Below are 25724 nucleotides of genomic sequence, written 5' to 3' on the forward strand. Positions count from 1 at the left end.
GAAAAATATATTTTTCGAAAAATTAAGTTTCAAAAAAGTTAAGTTTCGAAGAGTTAAGTTTCAAAAATATTCTAAAACGAATTAAGCAAGTTAAATCGTTGAGTAAAGTTTTTGCTACATTCTCATTCCTCCCTTTCTCCGGCTTTCTCTCAAATTTGATTCAAATCATATAAAATTATTTTATAAAATTTTAAATACATCAACTGAATACAAACAAGCCGTTCCGTATGATTTTTTCTGTTTGATTTGTATCAAAATTGAACTAATTTTTTTTAACATCAAATCTAAATCAAACCAAAAAATCAAACTTTTAAATAAATCTAAATTGAGTTTAATCAAATTTATCGGTTAAATTTGTTTGATTAGTAGATTGTTCGGTTTTGCACACCCTAGTCGTCATGGCTATGTAAAGTTTGCTTTCATGTAAATATGGGAATTCATCAAATAGTGAACTGTGCTTAGTGATTAGAATTTGAAATTGATGGCAATTAACAAATAACATAAGCATGTACTGTACACACAAAAGTTCGTGAACAAACACCATTTTATTTTCATTATATATTTGATGAAGAGCTCAAAGAGGAAACCATGAAGAACCATTATGATGCACTTACAGCAGCACAAGAATCTGTCAGAAATTTGGATTCTTGTGCCTGTTTTATTATCATAGAAAAAGGGTACAAAAATAGTAATACCAAACTATACTAAATACCAAGTACATATAGGTAAAACCTCACTTCTATAATGCAAGAGAATGCTGACATGAAAAATCTTCATTCCAAGGAGAAAACTAAGAACCATTTTCATGTCTGCTCTAGCCAGCCATACATTAGCTTCACTTCAACTTCTACGAGGCGGCTTTTTCATTCAGGCCTTGCCATGTAAGCTTCCCGTTTGAACTTGATTGACAAGCTTCTCTGGCAGTTCTTTTGTAGTCTGCAGATTGAATAAAAAGAGTTGGTCTAAGATCTCAAAATTCGCCGTATTAGAACATGAACTTGATCTAAAGATTCGAAGATGCTTACCTGGAAATGTCTCATATGCAGAATCGGTTCGCATCCAACTTCTGCAATTGATTTTCCACTTCGAGTTGGCTGCTTATATCTATCAGCTTTGTAGGCAGCAAGGGTGTTTTTCTCATCAGGTAGGTTATGGCAAACTTTTAGAAGAGCCTGAAGAGAATTCATCTGGTGGAAGACAGAAATTTCAAGTCATGATCAAAGAAATTTATAAATTATGATAGATTTGATTAACTTAGGCTCAAAGTCTAATAGAAAAAACATTACTAACCTTCATGTATGGACATGAAGCACATCCTCCATGAATGGAACATCCCTCCCCACTTGCAACTCCAGGTACGACAGGCAACACGAACTCTCCTGCTTTTGTTGGAGAAGGATTACTTGTCATGGCTTCTGATGACACTGGGAAGACAATTTCAACATTAACTTTTGGTCCCCCAGAAGCCTTTGCAGAACTGAATAAGTCCCGAACTGCTGCGACAATTGCAGTGATCATTCCTGATTCTGTTCCTAAGACGAACTGGAGATGATCATCGACATTTCTGTCCAGAGCTTCTTGAACTCTCTCTTTTATAAAATCTAATATGTTCGAAGTGGAACCAACAACACCCATTCCTCTCTTCTTTGCATCCATGGCCAAGGAAAACATTTCTCCGGGGACCTCAAGATGAGCAGTTAGGAAAGCATCACAATGCATCTCATTTATCTTCTCCACAACTTCATGTCCAAAAAGATGATGAACTGTACACATTCCGTCCTGATACATAAATCCATTGTTGTCAGTACTTGGTAAACAAAAGAGATTTAGAAAATTAACCCAGAAAAGAACTAGAAAAAATAGTTTCATTATGTGCACTCAGCTTCATATTATGGCAGATACGAACAAAACGGAAAAAAAGAAAAAAAGAAATGGTAGACCTTATGCAACAGTAAGCTTGCAGTGACTCTTATCAAGCAACAACTGAAATAACTGCACAAGGCAATTCCATATGTGGAACAAGATTTATATGTATTGAACACATCATCTAGCATAGTTCTCTCAAAATCCTAATCCAATAACTAAAATCTGTTAGGGATTGCGCATATGTGTGTTCGTATATGTGTTTGAGAGACAGATTGATCTTTAGGCTTCATTCTAATCCAATTACAAATTTAAGATATGAAGAAATGTTTGGACTAATAGGTCGTCCTCCTAATTCCAAAAGCTCTTGAAACTATGAGAATCAAGCACCACAAGGTGATGCAGAACTATAAACAATTTTTCCAACTCCTTCTAATTCTGGAGTCTCACGCAAATTTAATTTCTCAAAGTGCAATTACTGAGCAAGATACTATAAAACTTTGCTAAAACAATGGTCAAATGTCAGTCGGTGAGCTAGACAATCTAAAAGCTGCTTATGCAACTGTATGTGTTTTCCATCTTGTCCTATCTCTTTAAACTACTATACCAAAATCAATTATAATAGAAAAATACATAACCAAATGAATGGAAACGAACTTTGGGCAATAAATCAGACTAATACCTAGAAATCCTAATAAAACCTAAAATCATTGCTGCATAAATCGTGATAATAAGTAACTTTTTGTCCACCTTAGCTCTTCCGAGAATCAAAAAGAGAAATCACCTGATAATAATGCAAGCGAGGTAGCAGCGATTTGATGGATTCTCTATTATGATCTGGATGCACCTCAGCAATTTCATCATCAGTCATCAATGTCATTTGTTGAAACAATTTGGCAATATTGGCACCCATGTAAGAATCAGGCCCGTACCACACATTTAAATCTGGAACTTGAGAAAATCCCTGTGGATGAAGGACAAAGAGGGAAACTTGTGATTAAGCGCTCTAACACAGGAATATGCACAGTATATATAAAAAGATGAAGATTCTTTTGTTAACACTGACCTGCAAGATAGTCTGCACAACATTAGAAGAAGTACAAGTGACTGTAGGCACAATCTCATGAGCAAAAGCTTTGGTCTCAAGTGAAGTATTAATATAGACAACATGCAAAGAGTTTGGCGTTTCAGAAGCTGCTTCAAGATAATTCATGTAATCAGTGCTAGATGCAGCATCTGCCAAAGAACAACCGATCCGTTCATCTGACATCCTATAAACAGTAACCTGCATCCAGATATCACATTTTCATACATATTACTAAAATAATACTTTCTCAACTACCTGAAGTAGAATCTACATCGGATCCAACACACTTAGTCTGATTTATATAAGCAACAAATGAAGAAAGCACATTCCTTTATTTTTATAAGTTCAAAATATGACGAGTAGCAGTAACATCAGAGACATTAAATAGGAAGATTAGTATTACCTCTTCATAGCCAGCCTGATCAAGAATTGCCCTCACATTTTCAGACATAAAATCAACACCCAAGACTGCAATGTATTTGCATCCAGATTGAGCCATCTTCACAGCCTTATCAGCCATAACCAATGAATCAGAAATCTGAATATGAGGCCACTGCTTTTGAGCAGCAGTTAAAACACCCTGAACTTCAGGGTCCATGTAAAAATGAGCAACAACACCGATATTCTTTTCCTTTAACGCGTTAACAAGTTCTTGTATCCTGGACTCATCCGGCATCAGGAATTTCGCCTATCAAACAAATATCCATCAGTATAGAATTACAAAAATGGCAATAGAATTTACCAAAATTATCTAACTTTATCACACTAACCTGAGCTTCAGCATAAGTTCCTTTAGCCTGAATACCCTCAGAATTAATAATCAAAGAAGGGAACGAATCATCAAAATCCTTTCTCCCTTCTCTTTGAGCAACCAATTTCTTGGTTCTCTTTTGCATGCTGACCAACACATTATGCCACGTATTCACTCTAGACCTCTCTCCACCAGGCAACCCAACATTCAAGGCTGACAAATCCTCCGTAGAAACACTCAGAACTTCCTCAGGAGCAGCTCCGTTAAGCAAAGATATCAAACAAGCACAGAACCCTCTAGTAACATCAGAGTCACTATCAGCTAAAAATCTCATCTTCCCATTGTTATCCAACTGGGCATCAAGCCAAACACGAGAAGTGCAACCCATAACCCGGTTAGAATCGACCCGAGACGAGTCTGGGAAAGCAGGGATAGTAGAGGCATAGTCAAGCACACGCTTCAAACGATCAGCTGGTTCAGAAAAAGATTGGAATTCAGAGATCAAATTCTGAAGCTTCACAGCCACATGCTCTGTGGTGGATGATGATGAAGAAGTGACAGCAGAGAGAGCGAAATTTGGTTTAGAATCATTATTTTTAGAATTACTAGAACCCAGACTGCTACACTTGATTGATTTAAACGAAAATGAAGGGTATTTGATGGTTTTACATGGAAAAGGATTGAGTTTCGGAGAAGGGTTTTGCGAGGGGGAGAAAAGAGAAGAGGAAGGAGAAGACAATTTGAGAGAAAGAGTTGCAGAGGACTCCATTGAAGAATTGGTATGAAGGTGTTTGTGAAAATGTCGCAATGAGGAGTCTTAAAATGCGTGAATAATGGTGGAGGAGGAGATGGGGTGTGGATGATATGAATGAGGGGATACGTGTATATATATATAAATTATAGAGTGGAGTGTGGAGAAATAGAGAAATCATGGTCACCAATTTTTAAATTGAGAAAATTAAAAAAGAGAGGATGATGAGAGGAAGGTGGTCAATTTAGAACAGAAACACAGAGCAAGTGAAGTTGGTGCCACTCAGAGTCATTAATTAATTTAACAAATTTTATTACTTTATTTATTTTCGCCATGTGTTCTTTTTTTTTCCTAGTAAAATACGGTAACTAAATAAACACGAGCTGAATATGAACCGAGCATAATTTTTTTGATAATGTAACGAGTTGAATATGAACACTTCGAAACTCAGTTCGACTCCGTTTATTTATATTCATATGTATGTCTTTGCCTACGACACTATTCATTCCATAAAACTATAAAATAACAACTTCGTAAATTTATGCTATACGAACTGAAACAAAAAATAATTATTTTTCTTTTATAATTAAAATATTCATTTTATATATAATATTTATCGTATTGCGTATCCATTTCATAAACTAAATATAATTTATAATTTGTTATTATCATTCTATCTTCTATTTATATCGGACATAAATACGATCTAGCAAGAATTTTTCCATTTATAAATGCTAAAAGAAATTCAATCCATAAATTTGTAACTAATTTGATCAATTAAATATGGATTTAAGCATTATTCGTTATTACATGAACAATTTTTGGATAAATAAAAATATGTTTTCACTGAAATAACATGGATCTAGAGCACACGACAGTCTTTGTCAAAAAAAGAAATATATAGCACACGACATTTGAACAGCTAACGTATTTATTTACTTATTTTTTTGTTTTTTAGAATCATTAACATATGTTATTTGAAGTTTTGAAGCCAACCTCGTGAACATATAAAGCCATAAAACAATAGTAATAATACTCCTTAAAAAATGGTGTATTAATCCAATTATTAAAATCATGTTATATATTGTTTGATTCCTTCACGTGCTAAATTCAGAACTTTCTTATTTGAACAAAGGCTCAACGCGCCCCTAAACTTACAACACAGGTCATTTAATCCAATTTTAACTTATTTAAGCAATTAACTCCAGAACTTTTCATTTCTGGGTAAAATTACCCTAAAATTATATTTTTAAAACGCGCAAAACACAAATTGAAGGTGAGAGATGCGAAAAAAGAATTAAAAAGTTCACTAATTGTTACGATAAAATTATTGTAAACTTATCTTTTTGCAAAAAAATATAAATATGGGGTAATTTAACCCAAAAATTAAGAGTTTTGGGGTTAGTTGCTCAAACAAGTTTAAATTGAGTTAAATGATCCCGAGTTACAAGTTCAGGGGGCACATTGACCTTTTGTTCTTTCTTGTCTTTATTAGGAAATAGTGTCAAATGAGCCCTTCATGTTTGACTTGAGATCCTTATTGGCCCTTTATGTTTGGAAAGGTGCTAAAACACACATAACGTTTAAAAAACAGCTCAGATAAGTCTTTCCTACTAACACTGTTTTAAAAACCGTCAATTCTTACTTAAGTGGAAACTTACGTGGTTTATTGAAATTGAGACGGTTCAGATATGCCCTCAATATTGGACATGTGGTTCAAGCATATCCTTCATGTATGAAACAGTTCAAATATAGCCCTTTACGTATAAAAAAAAATTAAATATACCCTTAATGTATAAAAAGGTTCAAATATGTAATTATGTATAAAAAGGTTCAAATTCAATTTAAGCATTAAAATATTATGTTCGATAAGCCCGCGAGCCTAGTCGAGATTTAGTAAAAAAAATATTCTTTACTATTCTATATATGAACACAATAATGTTTTTATTTTTTCATAATAATTAATTTTTAAATATTTGTACAAATAATCAAGTCGAATCGAGTTTAAGTTTCAATTATTCAATCGAGTTTGAACTCGAACTTTCAAAATAATATTTTGTCGAGTTTGAGTTAAGTTTCGAACGTAATTATAAAATCAAATTAACCTCGAAATTGATCGTATTTTTATAATTAGAAACTACTCGATGACATTGTTATTATCAAATGATAAATTTTAAGGCTTCAATATGTCATCTCATGCACAAGTAATATAAGTTTAAGGCCAAACAAATAAAAAATTCTCATCGAAATTGAATCAAGCTAATAAACAAAGAAAAACATTCAAAATCAAACTAATCGAGTAGAGCAGTAATTCAGCTGTTTCGGTTAAAATTGACAAAAATTTAAGAATTCTTTTTTTTTTTTTAAAATCAACTTATTCGATTAATTTGGATAATTCAAATTTGAAATCGAACTAAAAATTAAAAAACTATATTTTTTTTTCAAAAATGAATCAACTAAACCCAAATTTATAATCAAACCGACCGAAAGTTATCAATTTGGTCGATCAATAATTTTACTCACCCTTAGTAGTGATATTTGAACCTATTCATACATGAAAAGCGTGTTTGAACCTATTCATACGTAAAAGGCGTATTTAAACTTTTTCATACATGAAGAATATTTTTGAATCTTTTCATTAACGAAGGACATATTTGAACATTTTTATACTTGAAGGACATATTTGAACATTTTTATACTTGAAGGACATATTTGAACATTTTTATACTTGAAGGACATATTTGAACCGCAGGTCAAACATTAAAGGCATATTTGAACCACATTAGATTTAAAAAGCCACGTCAGATTCACCTAAGAATTGACGGTTTTGCAAACAGTGTTAAAAAGAGAGGCTCTTATTTGAGCTTTTTAAAAACATTAAATGTGTTTTAAGACCTTTTCAAATATAAAGGGCCAAAAAAGCTTATTTGACCTTTTTCTCTTTCTGTTAGCAAGATTTTAATAAGTAGTAAATCTTATACAGTAACAACGCAATAAACAAGTAGTAGTCATGTACTATACATTTACCAATAGTAAGCTCGTGCATTTGCATATAATCTAATTAATTATTATATTAAAGGAAGGATCAATTTACCCCCTCAACTTGACACGAAATATCAAATGAATCATTTCAACACTTTTAATACAAATAGATCCAAAATTTGCGTTTTAGCTCAAATTAGCTTCTCTGACACAAAAACTCTCTAAAAAAGAGTGAGATTGCTAATTATATTAATTAATTTGATCCACCATATATATTAATTATTAGAGAGTCGACTGTATATTTTAATACCCGATATTTATTATAATTTACATTTATATCCTTCTTGTTTTAAGATATAAATTATTGAAATATTACGTTGGAATTTTACATAGGAGATGCTAAAAAGTAACGGACTAAATTATTAGATTTTTTTAAAATGGAGACTAAGATATTTGAAAAGATAAAATGGGATCATATTACTGAAATTTAATAATGACCGTAAATTCTAATATAATACTGATATTAAAATTGTATCATTTGATCCTGAAACATGATAAACATAATTGTGAATTATGATTGGATGCAAGAGTATTTTTGATAATCTGCTAAAGAAAAGGAAAAGAAAATTGCAGTGTACAAAGATAAGGTGATATTTTTGGCGGGAGTGATGGGTCATTGATTTGGTTGAATTATTTGTGAGATGTGTTTGTGGGGCTTTAGAATAATATCATACTCCTTCCGTTCTATTTTATTGACCAAATTTTTTATTTTAGGTGTCCCATTCTAATTAAAAACTTATACTTATATAATATTTTTCACACTACTTTTTTTTAGGGATTTTTAGACAAATACCTATAAAACACCAAAATATTCTCAACAATACCTTTTGACCAAAATTAGTTAAAATTTACGGTTTGACTAAATATTTTTATAAAAATACTTTTTTTATTTGCAAAAATACGATTTCAGTCTACTGACGGTTTACTAACGGTTTACCAAAAATCTGTTCACTATAAGTTTACTAACAGTTTACTAACAGTCTGTTATCGGTTTACTTAAAAATCAAATTATTATTTTTTAGTTCTAAATTATAAAATGTTAAAATGAACTATTACTTAATTTACAATCAGTTTACCAACAGAATTATAAAAAATGTATTAAATTAGTTTCAACTTTATTATTTTTATTTTACAATAAAAATTAGTTTACTCTAGATTTAATTAAAAACAAATTTACTAATGGTTTACTAAAAAAGTTAAGTTAGTTTACTAACAGTTTACTAACTATCAGTTTGCAAAAAAAAAAATCAATTTACTAACAGTTAACTATCGGTTTACTACCGATATATAAAAGAAACTAAATTTTAGTAATTAAATTGAAAAATATAAAATTTACAGCCATCTATAAAAGGAGTGATAGTTTAGGTATCCGATAATCAATTACCTATAAAAAAGAGATGCTAAACAGTAATTTGTTTATTAATGAATTAAGGATCTTGAATAGTGGTATTGCAGCCTTCTGCTTCTTTGACCTTTGAAAATTCTATAGCTTCTTTTAATGGTTCAAACCAACCCCAAAACAAGCTTTTAACATAAGGCAAATTAGGAGCCAACATTTCCTTCACTAAACCCTTATATTCCTCCACCATTCCCTCCCATGCCTCAGTCTCTTCTCTAATTTGCCTCCTCAACAAATTATACTTCGTTTCTCAATAATTTTGAACTCCAATTTCACCTCTTTATTAGCTACTTTATAAAACTTTTGAAAAAAATAGCTGAAATCCAAAATGGGTCTTCGATAAAAACTCTTTTAGGTGATTCTTGATGCAAAAGTTGGTGATTGTGGTTAGTGGGTAATTCAAAAATTCAAGCTTTTGACGGTTTTTAATAGGCTTTTCTAGAACCGTGGCCCGTAATGAGCGGCGCCGATTTGCAGAAGTGTAAATTTCAGTCACTGTACAACTTCGGAGATTTGAAGTCGGACATAGGTGAAATATCTGCTGGATTATCTGAATTTACACAACCAAATGGAGAAGAAACAGCATGAGCTGCCGCGACAGAAACGGGGAAAGCGGGCGCCGTCGAAGAAGGGCAAGAATCTCTGCTAATCGTATTTATTAATTTTATTAACTGTAAAATTAGAAAACAAAAGCACAGAAATTGAAAGAAATTGAACTATACCATATTTTTGCAACAAAGCAACCCGCGTCGTAATCTTGAGAATATTTATGGTTTTGGCGGTGTACTGTCTAATTACCTCTTTTTTTTACACTCACCAATTAATGAATTTCAAAAGCATTTTTCTAAAAAATGGTGAAGCATTTAATATAATATAAGGGCGGCTATCTTCAGTGGAGTCCTCTATTCATAGGTAACTTTTTGATCTCCGTATTCCCTTTCCTTTTTTTTCTTCATTATGGATTATTATAGCCACAAAGACCCGTTCTCTTTCTCTATAATACCTCCACCAAAGCCATCTTATTCGGCTACAGTCTCTAAAAATATTCAGTTAATACCGGCTTCAGATGATTCTATTCCTGTGAATAAAGGAGGCTTTCTTGCTATTAAAATTGATCAAGAAATTTATGATTAACAGATTGCAATGTGTCAGAATGCTCTTATTGGCCGTATAATTCTCTCTAAAGGAGAATCCCCTTGGAAACTTGTAGATCTAAGGAAAAAATTGACAGATATTTGGAGAATTACTTCTAATTGGAAATTGATATCTCTAGGAAGGGGTTATTACCATGTGATTTTAAATTCTATTTCGGAAAAGAATTCAGTTTGGAGTAATGGTGCTATTATGTTGAAACCGGTGATTCTTCGTCTTCAGCATTGGAGTCCGGATTTTGATTCTTCAGCTCAAAAATCGACAAACACTCAGGCATGAGTTAGATTACATAAACTACCTAGGGAATATTGGCATCCAAAGATTTTATCATCAATTGCTAAAGGTATTGGTGTCCCCTTGAAGATTGACAACGCGACGAATGCCACAGAATTTGGTCATTATGTTAGAGTCTTAATTGACATTGATCTTTGTTCGACTCTTCTAGATAATCTTCTTATAGAAACAGTAGGCAAGAATTTCTTTATTGAAGTGATTTATGAAAATCTTCCACTTTTTTGTACAAGTTGTTCTAATATTGGTCATCACCCCCGAGATTGTCGACTAAATAGAAAGCAGGCTGAGCATGTTTCTATTGATAAACCTGCAGTTCAAGCAAAGATTTGGAAACAAAAACATCAAAATAATGAGGATATTCCTATTGAACATGTTTTCAAACATTTACAGACTGGTATATGTTCCACCCCAGTTAATTCTGTTCCAGAGCTAAACAAGGAGACAACAGTAGAACCACATAAAAAAGCAGAAATTGTCTCTGTAAGTGAAAATTTAAATAAGGTAGGGAAGCTTTTAACTGGTGATTCTAGAACTGTAATATCAAAGGAGATTTCTGTTCATGAAGGTACGTTGATTCCTCAGAGATGGGAAGATTTGGTTGATTCAGATTCTTCAAAGGATACTTCAGATAATTTAAATGCAAATATCGACAAAGGTTTTGAAACAGTTGGTTTTCAGGATTGGTCAAATAATATGCAAGAAGAAGAATACTGGATTACAGTTCAAAGAAAAAATTCGGAACACCAGAAAAAATTTAAGGTAAATCTCTCTAAAAGAATCTCCAAGAAACCAGTAAAGCTAAATTTATAAAGAGTGAGAAGATCCTATTTCCGAACAATGATCTGATGTTGAGATTTTCTTTAGCTTTAGTTCTTTTTATTCATTATTGAATTATTTAGTTTAATTTTGTATCAAACATTTTATTTTTATTTTAATATTATTTGGCTCGAGAAATCTAATTTCTCGACTCCAACCTTTTACTTAAAAAAAATGTAATATGAGGATATAAAAATAAGGTTACTAAAATTTCTTAAATAATATACAATGGAAATTTTCTCAATTAGAATAGAACAGAAGGAGTATTTATTAATATTAATGAGAGGACTCGCATTGGCATTCACAGCATAGTTGGCACTTCACTGCTTCATCACTATGTAGCACGGAAACGGAAACGGGAAACGAAAACGATACGAAACGGACACGGAGAAACAGTAGATTTTTAAAATAAAGGACACGAAACGTGGGGAAAACGTGTAAATAATAAAAATATAAGGATATATTTATAATATTAGAAATTATAAAATGCTATATATATTAAATTTTATTTATATATTTATATCTATTAATAAAATAAATCAAACATAATTAAATCCAACAAAAATAAAAAAATAAGCTATATTATAGATAAAGTAAATAATAAAAATTGGGTAATTGATTCATAAAAATTATTTATTGAGGATATTTTAAGTTTTTTATAATTATACAATTTTTTTATTTATGGAAACGGTCCGAAACGTTTCCTTATGAGTTTCCGGTTTCTGAAACGTTTCTGAAACGGGACACACAACTTTGTCGAAGTTTCCGTGCTTCATAGCTTCATCATAATCAGAATATTAAATGAAAACAATATCCACGTGATTATTTTTATAGGCGCGTTCTTAGAACGCCGGAGAAAGGCTCCAAAAGTCCCTCACCTTCGACATGAATTACAAAACACTAAATACATAATTTAACTTTTGAACTTTTACCCTTTTATCTGTCTAATCTCTAAATTTAATATTAACATATCAAACTTTTTAATTTATTAAATAATCTCTTTTGACCTCTAAATTTAATAGTATGTAAATGTTTAACTCATACTCGTTCACCTGACTTTGGCGTGTGTATGCAAACAAAAATTGACGCTTCATGACAGAAAAATAAAGTTTTGGTAGAAAATAAAATGACTTAATACGTCATTTGACCCTTAAACTTGTACTAATTTACCTACTTGACTTCTAAATTTTTTATTTAACCTATCAGACCTCTAAACTTGTTGAATTATCCCTTTTAATTCCTAAATTTGAATATTTTAAACTTATTTTAATTTATATTTTATTTTTAATATATATTTAGTTTAATTAATTATTATTAATAAAAATATTATTGTAAAATAATTATTCCTTTTCCATATTTTATACTATTTTTTTAATATAAATTATTTATTTTATATTTATTTTGTATTTTACATTTATTCTGAGAGGATTTTTCTATGTCAGGGTGCAATTGCTAAAACGTTTAAAGGTGGGGGCTTTTGAGTGATTAAACCTTAAATTTACACTCTATCAATTTTTTCCATCTTGTACAATGTATAGATCCGCAATTGATTAAAGAATTTTCCACCTTCTACTTTGGGGGACTGTAAAGTTTAATAATTACTCCGAGTATTTAAGAAAAACATTATCATTTTAACTTATATACATTTTAAGAAAATGTAATTAATATTTTTAATTAAAAATTTCAGAATTATATTTAGTCCATAATTATTTTATACATTATGTTCAACCATTAAATAAGAAGAGTGACAAAAACAAATTAAATTGGAAATATTAAAAGTTTAGTTTTTAAATGAATTTGAGAAAATACTACTAATAACATATTTATTGTATTTTTTTAATTCAATCGCAGTTTAGATATTGAAGTACGGGTTTATTAATAGGTCTAACTTCCCTTGTAAAATCATTCTAGATGACTAAAAATCATAAAAATATTAAGTCAAATGTCAAATGTCAAATAACAAATAATTATTTAAATTTTATTTCTAATCAGTTAAATTAAGATGAATATCACTAATTTAAATTTAAAATAATTTGATTTTTCTCTTCATTATTTGATATGGGATATAATTATTCATTTAACAAAAATTACCCAACAAAGCATGAAAGAGAGAATGTTTACATCATAAATTGAATATAATGTTCATATATCATAAGGAAAATTTATGTCATGCTGGTTTTACGAAAAAAAAGTTAGTTGAGAGAAAAAAAAAGTTGGTGTACCAATAAATGATTACTGTGCTCAAAATAATGGGCGTGAATAATTGTTTAATCTTTGGAAAATTATTGCCATCATTATATATAAAATATCTATGCACTATGATGAGAGCCCACGATAGATAGTGTGGACATGAGGGTGGTGTTATAAGCTGCTTAAGTGTTAGGAGACAAAAACAAAAGGGAATCGATTTGCTACTTAATGATGCTCTGCTCTGAATTTGCTTCTCAAAATTGGAATCATACAATTATTCATTTTCTAAATGAACAAAGGATCACTTCACCCCTTTAATTTAGTACAGAATATCAAAAAATCATTTTCAACAAAGTCAGTTAAGTAAACTCAATTTTTTTTTCATTTTCATATTATATTCATCCCTTTGAAAAAAGAAAGAGCATAACATCTAATTAAAAAAATTAATTCTTATTAATAATAATTAAACTCCTAACTAATCTAACTAAAACCCCTACCACATGTGAAATAAAAACCACCATTGCCGATGAAGGCTTGATTGCCGTTGTAGGTGAGACTCAGTTTTCGTCCTTAAAAAGGTGGTCACCGTCGGAGAAGATGGAGGTGCTGCCACCAGACAAGAGGAAGTGGTTGTTGTTAAGAAGGCATAATCGTCATTAGCTGGATATTGTCGGTTGAAAATAAATAAACCACCGGTGAAGAGCTGATTGCTGCCTCTGGCGAAAAGATCGTGTAATAATCCGGTTGATGCCGCTAACAAAGTAGTTGTTGTTGCAAGTGGTAATCTGGTTGCTCCTGCCGGTGGAAAGATTGCCGCAAGCAGGAGATCCTAGAAGCCACTAGTAAAATGACGATGATGATTTGTTGCTGCCACTAAAATATATAAAAAAATTAAATTTTTATTTGAAATTTATTATAATTTTGAAATTATTAAAAATTTAAGAGCTATGATAAATATTTAAAATTATTAATTGTTAATTGATAAATGAAATAAATATTAATTTTTTTTTTTGAATTTTTTGTCATTTTGTAATGGTGTGTATTTTACACATAGGGATGCGGCTAGAGAAAGGAGATTTGGTGCGGAATGCAAAAGTTCAATTCTTTTGATTGATTTTGCTGAAAGTGAATTTTTGAGTATTTTGTGATTAATTGAGGAGTTGAATGATCCTTTGTTCTTTTATAAATTATCTGATTTTGGTTGTTGATGGTTATTCGCACGTGGTTCAATTTGAATGCTCACTAATTTACACCTAAACTAGAAAAATATGGCCTGGCCTGCCCCTACCGAGCCAAAATATTTTAAAAGAAAAAGAAAATTATACTAATTATATTATCATAAAAATTAAATACATAAAAGTAGAATTAAAAAAAGCCAAAAGTAGGCAATTGTCTACTTTTTATTCCCCCAAAAATTAGAGTTAATTATGAAGATTCAACTTATAAGGAGTGAAAGTCATACAACAAAGATTTATATATGATCTTTCAACAAATTAAACTACAAAATAATAGACAACAATAAGATACAAGTAAAAGAAATTGAAATACAAAAATAATTCTAAACATAGATCCCAAAACTTAACGCAACGAAATCGTTGGAAGGGTGTTTCGAAATTTTCTTGCACCGATTTGTCAATCAAACCGCTTGAACCATTGAAGTCTACTATTCCAATCGTTGATCTTCATCTTCAATAAAACTCAATAGAGATAAATCCATATTCTTTTTATTTCTTAGATCTACAATAATTTAAAGTTAAAGTTCAAACAAACACTAAAATTTCTTGTGGATCTAAGAAATACAAACAAAGGAGAGAAAAAGATTTTAACTTTATTTCTAATAAGCAAGAAACAAAACTCAAATCAAACAAAACCTAAACTTTTATTCTTAGATTTATTGAGATAGACAAGTAGATCTAGCAATTGTCTACGTTGGCTGTCAGACTCTTAATAAAAGTAGTAAGATCAATTCGAGTTTTGTATTAATTAAGCAAACTTTAATTCACCTCCTCCTTCTCGTTAAAAATCTTACTCTCATCTTGATTCTTTAAAGGATGGGTCCGCCCAAACTATTATTTATCTCTATTATATATTTTTTAATTAAATAAATATCTTTATTTAGAATTTTTTTTGAGATGTGTTTGATTTATTTTTATGAGATCTATTAAAGATAAAGATCGGAAAGTTAGGATTCAATGGATCAAGCGGATCGTACTAGGATCTATATTGAAGACGAAACTTGAAAAGTTTGAAGATTCAAGATTCAAGCGGTTTTAAAATCGTATTTTCAATATTTGAATTACATATTTATTTGGGTAACCTTTAATGGTTGAAGAAGCCTTATTCGATAACTGTATTAACAGCTCTCATCATTATATTAGAATAGTTTTTTTTTTTCAATTTGTTGAGAAACCGTTCATATTTGTAATTTTTATTATTATCAATGGAAGTTTTACCTTTGGAAAAAAAAAAGTCTACATTAGCTACATCTAACTTAAGCAGATGCTGGATAATCGTCCATCCTAATATAATTTTTTATAAAAAAAGTTAATTATAAATTTAAAAATATGATTTTGCAACCTTAAAGTATAAAATATATCCATTTTAAAATAAATATTTTCCCGATCTTATCCAGCTTATAAATTTTCAATATAATCATGTCTGTTTATAAAAAAATTTATGGATCTCACGCTGCCTGCGGGTTGCTAGAGAGAGCATAACTAATTTTGCAAATTGTTCATCCATATAGTAGTTTAGATGCAGTTTTAAGTCTTTATTTTTTAATTTTAACTATTTGATGTAATATTAGAAACAAAACAAGCAGTTGGCTGGTTACATTTGGGCTTGCTCTAATATTTGGCCATGAGCTATTTAAGTAATTTTGTTTATCGCATCAACTACTTTTTTTCCAACTTAATTATGTGATTTGAAACAATATGGCATAATCTGTTGCCGTAATCTGAAATGTTTATGTGAACTTAAAACTTAAAAGTTAAAAGCAAGAGGCAAGTAGGAAACAAAATGTTCTCTTATGGACTTCTCTTCTTGTTGTTTCTAACCATTTTCTTTTCTTTTTTGGTATAAGTTTCATGAGGCTTTCTAAACGAATCTCAACTATAAAACTGCACTTTTGAACTTTTTACATCTAGACTAACACTCGAGTAGTGTAAGTCCTTGCAGAAAACAAAAATCTAGCCCGAAATTTAAACGTCTATATATGTAAGTATAGTTCGAACCCGCAAACTCACTTACATCAGGAGAGCGCCTTATTAACTTACCTGCACCTTGGGGTTGTTTTTAACCAATTATTATATATACTAACAGTCTTCTTATATATTTAAAAATATGAGGGGTTAAGTGTCAAAAAAATAAACTAAAAGAGATAAAATGCTTCTTACAAAAACTTTTAAAGGCTTTTATTGGACTAATTAAAAATATTGAAGGTTCTAGTAGCCAAAAATAATAATTTAAAGGGCTTTTTTGAGATATGTCCTTAATGAACAAAGTACCTAGTCGCAATCTGCAGCCTTTGATGACTGATGTTACATGTTCAATACTCCATCCAAATACTGATGAAAAGATAACACTTGTCTCTTTTCAGACAAGAGCTCTGCTTGTTGACCCGAATCCTAATTTAGACTCCAGTTGTCTCTTGATGAAATTGTTAACTAAAAATTTCAGGAAATCGCTGAAAATTTATTAAAAAATTGCTCAGCTTTCTGCATCAGAAAATAAATTTATAAGTTTTAATCAGTGAAGTTGCCGGCTGGACGGCCATTTAATTTTTAATGCTTTATTTTCCTCCCTACAATACTTCAGAAATTAACAGTCTTACCTAATTTACAATCTATCATGTATTTCATTTCCAATTTCACATTTATTTCCTCTCTAATTATCATTCTATTCAATCCCATCAACTCTCAGCAATTCTACGATAATTCCAACTGTGCCTCAGAATCACTAGTCCATGGCTCCAAATACACTTGCAATTCAAATTGCAGTACTTACATTGTCTACAGAGCTCAACAGGATTTTCTTACAATCTCCTCCGTAGCTTCACTCTTCAACTTAACCGAATCCGACCTTCGGGACGCCAATCATTTGAAAGAAGACGATTCCCTATCGCTCGGACGAGAGATTATAATTCCTGTTAGCTGCAATTGCATTGGTGGATTCTCACAAGCCATCTTCATCTACAATTTCTCTGGCAGAGATTCGGTTAATGAAATTGCCTGTGGTGTTTTTGAAGGGCTGGTGAAAGCTCAAAGCCTAGTTGATAATAATCCAAGTTTAATTAGAGGTAACAATAATCCTGATAGGTATCTGGTGAATGTTCCTATTCGATGCGCATGTCCTGATTCGAATCAGCTAAGAGTTGGTGTGAAAAATCTTGTAACATACCCTGTATTGGAGGGGGATCGTACTGGTTTAATCGCGAGTAAATTTGGAATTTCTGAGAAAACTATTTGGGATGCTAATAATCTCGGAAAATACGATGCCATTTTTCCTCAAACAACTTTGCTCGTGCCGACAGGTGGTGTTCCTGATATAAATTGGAATATTAGTTCTGTGCCCAATAACTCACCAGGTCCTACAGAAGCTATCAGGAAAACTGATCCTGCTGGCAAAAATTCAATCAAATTGAATTATTCTCAGGTATTTCTTGGAGCAGGCATTTGTGTAGCAGTTATTAGTATGATATTAACTTGTGGGATTCTGATATACAATCGACGAAAGAATCATCCACGGGTTTTCCAACCTTTACCTCCCAGAAGTTCTCCGTCGCCTGATTTTCTCCAGGGTATGTCCAAGTTAAAGCATTCATTAATCAATTTCAGCTTGGAAGAAATCACGATTGCAACACAGGATTTCAATGAAAGCTCGAGGATCAGTGCAAGATTATATCGGGGTGACATCGGTGGCAACACCTATCTAACAATTCAGCAAATGGATTCTGAGGAAGCTGCACAGAATGTCATAGACATACTGACAAAAATCAAACATTTCAACATTGTCAGACTCGAGGGTTTCTGCAACGAGAGTGAGCCTTATCTCGTGTTTGAGTATCCGAAGAACGGAAGCTTACACAAATGCTTGTCAAACATAGAAATGAATAGACAATTCACATGGGCAAGAAGGATACAAATTGCATTTGATCTAGCTACAGCCCTTCATTATCTACATAATTCAACATCACCACCCTTTGTTCATCATAATATAAACAGTGAAAATATACTTATAACTATGAACTGGAGGGCTAAAGTTTCAGGATTCGGTTTGGCTAAATCTGTCGGTTACAATGACAAACCTGTAATAATGGCAAGTGAAGAGAATCGAGCACTTGATGATGATCGGTACCTTACCAGCAATCAGGTATCTCTCAAGGTTGACGTGTATGCATTCGGAGTTGTTTTACTTGAATTGGTATCAGGAAAAGAGTTTATCACATACGGAAAAGTTCTGATGAATTCAGTGGATTTATTGCTTGATAAAAATCTCAAAAATTCTTCGCAATTTCTAGAGAAGTTGAGAAATTTGATGGATCCAGGTCTGAAAGAGAATTATCCGATGGGAGATGCTATATGTTTAGCCCTATTGGCAAAGAGTTGTATTGAGGAGGATCCTGATCATAGACCTACCATGAATGATGTTCTGATAGCTCTTTCAAGAATTGTATAATTTTTTTTTTGAATTAGCCAATTTAAAGGTCTCTTAACTTTACGTTTTTTATTTTGTTCAAAAAAAATTACGTTTTTTATTTATATTGTATCCAAATTTCCATTTGGTCGTATTTATTCCTTAAACTTTAATATTTGATCTTATCTGGCCCTTAAACTTTAAAATTTGTAAATTTTTAGTACATATATAAAAACCACCAATCTTTTTTTTTTGATAAATGGTAATTATATTAGCACATCCACAAGAAGTGGAAGGCAAAGAAAAATCGGCATAGCCTCTAACAAAGAAAACTAGACATCTAAATACATCGTTACCATTATACAAAAAATTTGGGTTATGATGTTTGTAGTGAATCACACCCTTATTAATACTAAGGAAAATCAAATCCGTGAAGTCCGTTAATTCTTGCCTGAAAACTCTTCTATTCCGCGCTTTCCAAATCTCCCAAAAACAGAAGAACCAAATGGTTGCCCATAACTTTTTGTATTTCGAACTAGCCAACGACATCCATTGAAGATAAAAATCCAAAAAATTACCCGGAAATGAGAAGCCAGAAACCTCAATCTTTTGTAAGATAATATTCCAAAAATTCCAAGCCGAGTCACAATGCAGGATAATATGAATACCTGTTTATGATTTATAGCAAACCGAGCAACAAGACTGATCTATATTGAGCATCCCTCTCTGATAAAGAAAGAAATTAGAAGTGATTCTCTCCTTATGTAACAGCCAAATGAAGAATAAAATACGAGGCGGAACTTTGTGCTTCCATAAACTGATGAAGAAAGGTTCTGCTGTCCTATTAATCTCATGCCACCGTTGAACCAAAGAAGAAGCTGTAAAAGAGACAGAGAGCTTCTAACGGACCTGGTCATTGCGAAGAAGATGAACATTAATATGTTGAACACGCTGAAGCAAGTCACTGAAGTCTTCAGCTTCTCCAATGTGCAGCATGCGCTTCCAAACGAATTCAGAAATGTGGCCTGTTTCTTGATTAATAAAACTCGACAAGTTGGCTTTTGGATTGCGAGATAATCCAAAGAGACGATGGTGAGAAGAAGCTAAGGGTTGCTGCTGATTTGGAATCCAGAAATCACTTCAAAACCGAATATCTTGGCCATTTCCAGGTCTGAAATGTATATTAGATTGAAATAAATTCCAAACATCCGAATTATCACAACAAGATTTCTTGATTCCACGCCAAAGTAAGGATAAATTCTTGTTGTTCGTGACAAATAAATCGTGCCAAGAAGATACATTGGAGCCATTACGCATAATCGAAAACCAAAGGGAATCTTTATCACTACATAACAGCTTCCACACCCATTTTAGGAGCAAGCTTTGGTTTTTAAGACGCAGCGAAGGAATGTTCAAGCCACCAAAACGGAACGGGATGCATACATCTTCCCACGATACTTTGCAAATACCTCTCCGAGAATGAGAACCAGCCCATAAAAAGTGTCTCATGTAACTTTCCATAGAAGAATTAACTGAAACCGGAATAGCAAAGGAGCACATAGTATATACGGGTAAACTACTCAAGACCGAGTTAATCAAAATTAGACGACCCGCTGGAGAAAGGAGATTACCTTTCCAAAGAGCTAAATGATTCGAAAAGTTCTGAAGCATTGGAGCAAAATGAGACCGAGACAAAGTCGTTCTAGAGAGGGGCATACCAAGGTATGGAAATGGAAGGTTTCAATTTTGCAATTAAGAATGTTAGCAGCTTCTGAAATACTCTCATTATCCACATTCAGGCCAATGATTGAACTCTTGTGAAAATTAATATGAAGTCCAGAGATGAGTTCAAAGCAGCGGAAATTCTGAGTAAGTTCCTAATCATATCCATATCATTCGGAAGGAATAGAAGAGTATCGTCTGCAAATTGCAGCAGAGATATAGATTCATGGTAACCATCAATAGCAATGCCCTCAATAATACCCAAACTCTTTGCTTTGTCAATAAGAGATTTGAAACCTTCAGCTGCAATTACAAATAACATCGGAGACAACGGATTCCCTTGACGCACTCCTTTTTTCAAGAAAAAATTGTCAGACGGGCTGCCATTAATAAGAGTAGATAACTGAGAAGAGCCGAATAAAGAAGAAATCCATTGTACCCATTTTATATCAAACTTCATTTTCTCAAGAATGCCCAAGATCAAATGCCATGATACACTGTCGAAAGCCTTTTGAAAGTCGAGCTTAATAATGAAATTCTGCTCTTTTCTCCTATGAGATAGGTGAATAATTTCAGCTGCGATGGAATGCCACCGTTAAAAGTAGTTTAATTAGTTTGATAATTTTATTCTAAATTATCAATAAATGTGGTTACTTTTTCTATTTTCATGGGACAAAACTTTAAATTTTAGTTTTTAAAATCCAAACCTTGTCTTTCATCTCCTACTTATTCTGTTCAGGGGGGATGAAAGACAAAGAAAGAGAGAAGGGGACTTTATGATCGGAGAAAGGAACAGTTTTTATCAATTGCGACCAAAAGTTTATATTAACTCTTTTGAAAAGTTAAACAATTTTTAGAATTTGGTTGTAATTGATAGAAGATGCAAATATTTAGATTTTAAAAAATAAAACTCAAAATTTTGATTACAATTGTAAAAAAATCTTTCAAATTGGACATAATTATAAAAATTAAAAAATTTGGTCATAATTGATAAAGAAAAATGTAAAGCTATGGATTTAAAAAACGATTAGGCCTAATAAAAATTAAGATACAAAAAGGCTTAATAAATAATATGTTTGTACTTTAACAAATTGTATACTTCAATTATTTAGAATTTTAGTTTGTATTCAATAATTTATAATGTACATCTCTTTTCAATGAAAATTTGCAATTTTAAGTTGACATATGCAAAAACTTAAGGAATTAATCGTTATTTTTGTTGATTTTGTTTGAATTGCAAAGAGTGTATTAATTGTTTAATAGGCAAATGGTTTAAATAATAAATTTTATAATTTTAATTTGATAAAAGAATCTATAAACAATTATATCTAAATAATTTTAATTAAAATTTATATATATATGATGTAATTATCGGTCTTAATAAATATTTATACATATATATCGGTCTTTTCTTTTTCTTCCAAAAAAAGTAGCGTCATTACTGACATACATCCGCTACTAACTTTTAGTAAATTACTACTACTTTAAGTATTAATTGATCATTTAAAATAATAATTAAATAACCTACTTCTAGTAAACTACTAATTTAATTTTTATTCTAAAAACCTACTATAGCATTTATTTACTAACAGAATAATTACATATTTTATATATAATATATTGATGTAGTAGTTATAATTTATTTATTTTACTTATTTACTTGTATTTTAACTTTCATAATTATATAAAGTTAGAACACAATTTATAACTATTAGATAGTCTAAAAAGCACGGAAACTTCGACAAAGTTGCGTTTCCCGTTTCGGAAACGTTTCGGAAACCGGAAACTCTTGGACACCCGTACGAAACGTTTCGGGCCGTTTCCGTAAATAATAAAAATTAAAAATTTGTAAAACAAATAAAATTATTACCCACAAATAAAAAAATCTAACTAGTTACCCATAAATTTTACATTCGCATTACCCACAATACATCAAATATACTTATTATGTTGAATTATATTATATTTTTTATATATATTTATAAAATTTTAAATATTTAGTATATTAAAATGAATTATTTTGTTAATTATCATAAATATTTAGATAATATTTTTATAAATATATCTCTATATTTTTGTTATTTGCACGATTCCCCCACGTTTCGTGTCTTTCATTTTGAAATTTTTTTGTTTCCCCGTGTCTGTTTCGTATTGTTTCCTTTCTTGTTTCCGTTTCCGTGCTACTTAGGATAGAAATAGACACATAATAAAAAAATTGGTTTATTATGGTCGTTAATTAATAATTATTATAACTATTGAAAATATTAATAAAAGTGCTAGTTCAAATTAATAATTAAGTTGATAATCTTTTTTTTGTTAATGATAAATGAATTAGCACGACTATAAGTAGTGGAAGGCAAAAAAAAGATGAGATATAATCTGGGATCATCCGAAAAAACGTCATTCTCTAGAGAAGAAATCTAAACTCTTATACATCATAAACGAGAGAAGAGTTGTGATTGTTACTCTTCTGAATATAAAGAATTGTTGAAACACTTTTTCATTTCGAGCTTTTCAAACTTTTCAATTGCTAAAAAATCAAATTAATTCTCAAATGTCTCTGTATTTCATTTCAACGACAAGGATTTTCACTCGCCAAACTGAAATAAATCAAAGTTATTCATAAAAGATCCTTCATGTTGAATGAAATTAAATTTTGGTGATCAATATGAAGTTAATGTTTCGTAATCAAGCAAAATAATACAGAAATTTGGTGACTCACAAAAAAAAATTATCTTATAAGATTTGCTAACACTATTAGATAGCAGTTTTATCATTCCTACTAAGGTGCCGATTTTGTTTCATTACAACATTTTCATCACTTCTATTAATTTGCCGATTCTGGTTTCTTACAATGTAGGTGGAATTCAAACCTTAGATTTCCAGTTGAATTATAATGTATTTATAATTAGAATAAGAGTTAATTTCATATAAAATCACCACTTTTACACGTTTTGTCATTTTAATCACGTCCTTTAAAAAGTGTAAAAAAAATCGTCACTTTTCATTTTTCTTTTGTCACGAATATAAAAATTTGGTGTATCTTTTTTGATTCGACAACCGAAATCAAAAAAATAATAATAAGATAAATATATTTTTTGTGTTAATTAGAGTATTGGTCAAACTATAACATTTATTTAGGAGGAAAAGACACCGGATTTTTTTATTGGTGATAGATTTATAAAAAAAATGAAAAAGAATAATTTTATTTGACACTTTTAAAATACGTAAATTAAAATGAAAAAAAATATATAAAAATAGTGATTTTAAATAAAATAAATTTTTAGAATAATGACTTTGAAGACTGCTTTATAATTTGCCGATTAGATTATGTTGTTCTACGCCTATTTTAGGTTCTCAAGTTAAAGTCCATTTTAGTCGAGTCAATTCTTACAATATTACATGAAATTATTAGATGGCAGGCATTCTCATTAGGTAAATCAAAGAGCAGTTAGAGAAAAAGAAAAAGTAAATTAGGGACCGTTTGATTCAAAGTTTGAAATAAAAATCGGAATGAGAAGGAATGAGAATGAGAATAATTGTTTTCAGTTTTTGTTTAGTTCAAAGTGTAGGAATGGAAATGAGAATGGGTAAAGTTTAATAAAAAAATTATTTATTATTTATTAAAAATATTTTTTTTATTTTTTTAAATATTTTTTTATATAAAAAATTATATCTTTAAAATCGATTTTTTTTAATTTTATTTTAAATATTAAAAATTAAATTTTTTTAAAAAATATTAATTTTTTTTTATTTTAAGTATATTTTTTAAAATTTAAAAATAACTTTTTTAATAATTATATATTTATTATTTATCATTAAAATATTTTGTTAAATTTTGATTTCCATTCCCAAAAATTCATTCCCGTGGGGTAAGGGGGGAATGGGTGATTTCCATTGAAGGGGTAATCACATTCCCATTCCCTAAATGTAATTTGATAAAACAAACACAAATAATGGGAATCATTCTCATTCCCATTTCATTTTTCCTTTTTTTGGCGAACCAAACGGCTCCTTAGTGTTTGGTCGGTTGGCAACATTCATGTTGCATTTTTCAGTGAGTGTGTTCGACTCATCTTTATATAGCTAGTCGGTTGAATTAAAAATAATTAATTAATATTAATAATATAATTAACTTCTATTAACATCCGCTAACCATATTTCAATTAACAGGAGCAAAATATATCAAACATGTATACATACACGGAGTAATAATTTAGCTTTATTCGTGCAATTAATAATTAGACGTTTGTCATGTTAGAATATTTAATGCTAGGAAATATAATTAATGATTGACATTTTTATATTATAATACTGAATGACTTCATAAAATGACGGTTACGTGAGATAAGCACTAATATATAAAAATATGAATATATTTTTAGAGGAAAAAATATGAATAGTTTAACTCAGTGGCGGATCTAGAAACTTTGGATGGTGGGGTCCGTATATAGAATTATTTAATAAATACATTGCTATTTCACTATTCAATATATATTTTTTTTTATACGAAAAAGGTATATATTAAATAGTGTGAGTAAAAAGTTACTCATCATTTTATTTCGACTAGAAATTTATTTTTATGTGGAGTCAGATAATTAAAATACTAAATTTTTTTATAATTATTGTTCACATGCGTCAAATTAAAATTATAGATTTCTCATTAAATTGAGATGCATATTAGAAATTATTGAATACAAACTAAAATTATAAACAAATATAAAATTTATTAAAGTTCATATAAATTATTTATTAAATTATTTTTATATATTAATTTTATTTATATATAAAATATAAATAGATAGTTAAAATTATATATTTTGTTTTATGTTTTATTTATTGATTACTATTAAATTTTGAAAAGTGTAAATTTAATTAAAAAAAATTAAAATTTTTATATAGTTAATTATGTTGGGATATTATGGAAACAAAATTGAATATACTAATTTAATTTTCTAATTTTAAAAAAAATTAATTAATTTTTAGTTATGTTTGTTTTAGTTAACAAAAAATCTATTAGATT

General features: G+C 30.3%; 3 protein-coding genes across 3 annotated transcripts; 2 read left to right on the forward strand and 1 right to left on the reverse strand.

The window, feature by feature from the left end:
- Positions 1 to 526: 526 nt before the first annotated feature.
- On the reverse strand, positions 527 to 4579 carry LOC126674090 (quinolinate synthase, chloroplastic-like). Its single transcript, XM_050368465.1, has 7 exons — positions 3721 to 4579; positions 3354 to 3638; positions 2930 to 3148; positions 2648 to 2827; positions 1291 to 1779; positions 1026 to 1187; positions 527 to 936 (listed from the first exon to the last, which is right to left on the reverse strand). The coding sequence occupies exons 1-7, from the start codon at positions 4468 to 4470 to the stop codon at positions 868 to 870; spliced, it is 2154 nt and encodes a 717-aa protein (XP_050224422.1). The 5' UTR covers positions 4471 to 4579; the 3' UTR covers positions 527 to 867.
- A 5457-nt stretch (positions 4580 to 10036) lies between these two features.
- On the forward strand, positions 10037 to 13995 carry LOC126672913 (uncharacterized). The gene is made up of 3 exons (XM_050366863.1): positions 10037 to 10318; positions 10409 to 11098; positions 13924 to 13995. The coding sequence occupies exons 1-3, from the start codon at positions 10037 to 10039 to the stop codon at positions 13993 to 13995; spliced, it is 1044 nt and encodes a 347-aa protein (XP_050222820.1).
- Positions 13996 to 17194: 3199 nt separating this feature from the next.
- LOC126672914 (protein LYK5-like) lies at positions 17195 to 19021 on the forward strand. Its single transcript, XM_050366864.1, has one exon. It carries the CDS (start codon positions 17195 to 17197, stop codon positions 19019 to 19021), a length of 1827 nt encoding a protein of 608 aa, XP_050222821.1.
- Positions 19022 to 25724: the final 6703 nt, after the last annotated feature.

Source organism: Mercurialis annua, linkage group LG3, assembly GCF_937616625.2.
Source record: "Mercurialis annua linkage group LG3, ddMerAnnu1.2, whole genome shotgun sequence".
Classification (NCBI taxonomy): domain Eukaryota; kingdom Viridiplantae; phylum Streptophyta; class Magnoliopsida; order Malpighiales; family Euphorbiaceae; genus Mercurialis; species Mercurialis annua.

Excerpts from the sequence above, each read along its gene's own strand:
- LOC126674090 (XM_050368465.1), bottom strand. The coding sequence starts at position 4,470 with ATGGAGTCCTCTGCAACTCTTTCTCTCAAATTGTCTTCTCCTTCCTCT. Across the intron at positions 3,639-3,720 it reads GAACTTATGCTGAAGCTCAG|GCGAAATTCCTGATGCCGGA; the intron begins GTTAGTGTGATA and ends TTTGTTTGATAG. Across the intron at positions 937-1,025 it reads TGCATATGAGACATTTCCAG|ACTACAAAAGAACTGCCAGA; the intron begins GTAAGCATCTTC and ends TTCAATCTGCAG.
- LOC126672913 (XM_050366863.1), top strand. The coding sequence starts at position 10,037 with ATGTGTCAGAATGCTCTTATTGGCCGTATAATTCTCTCTAAAGGAGAA. Across the intron at positions 10,319-10,408 it reads AAAAATCGACAAACACTCAG|ATTGACAACGCGACGAATGC; the intron begins GCATGAGTTAGA and ends GTCCCCTTGAAG. Across the intron at positions 11,099-13,923 it reads AACACCAGAAAAAATTTAAG|GTGGTCACCGTCGGAGAAGA; the intron begins GTAAATCTCTCT and ends GTCCTTAAAAAG.
- LOC126672914 (XM_050366864.1), top strand. The coding sequence starts at position 17,195 with ATGTATTTCATTTCCAATTTCACATTTATTTCCTCTCTAATTATCATT.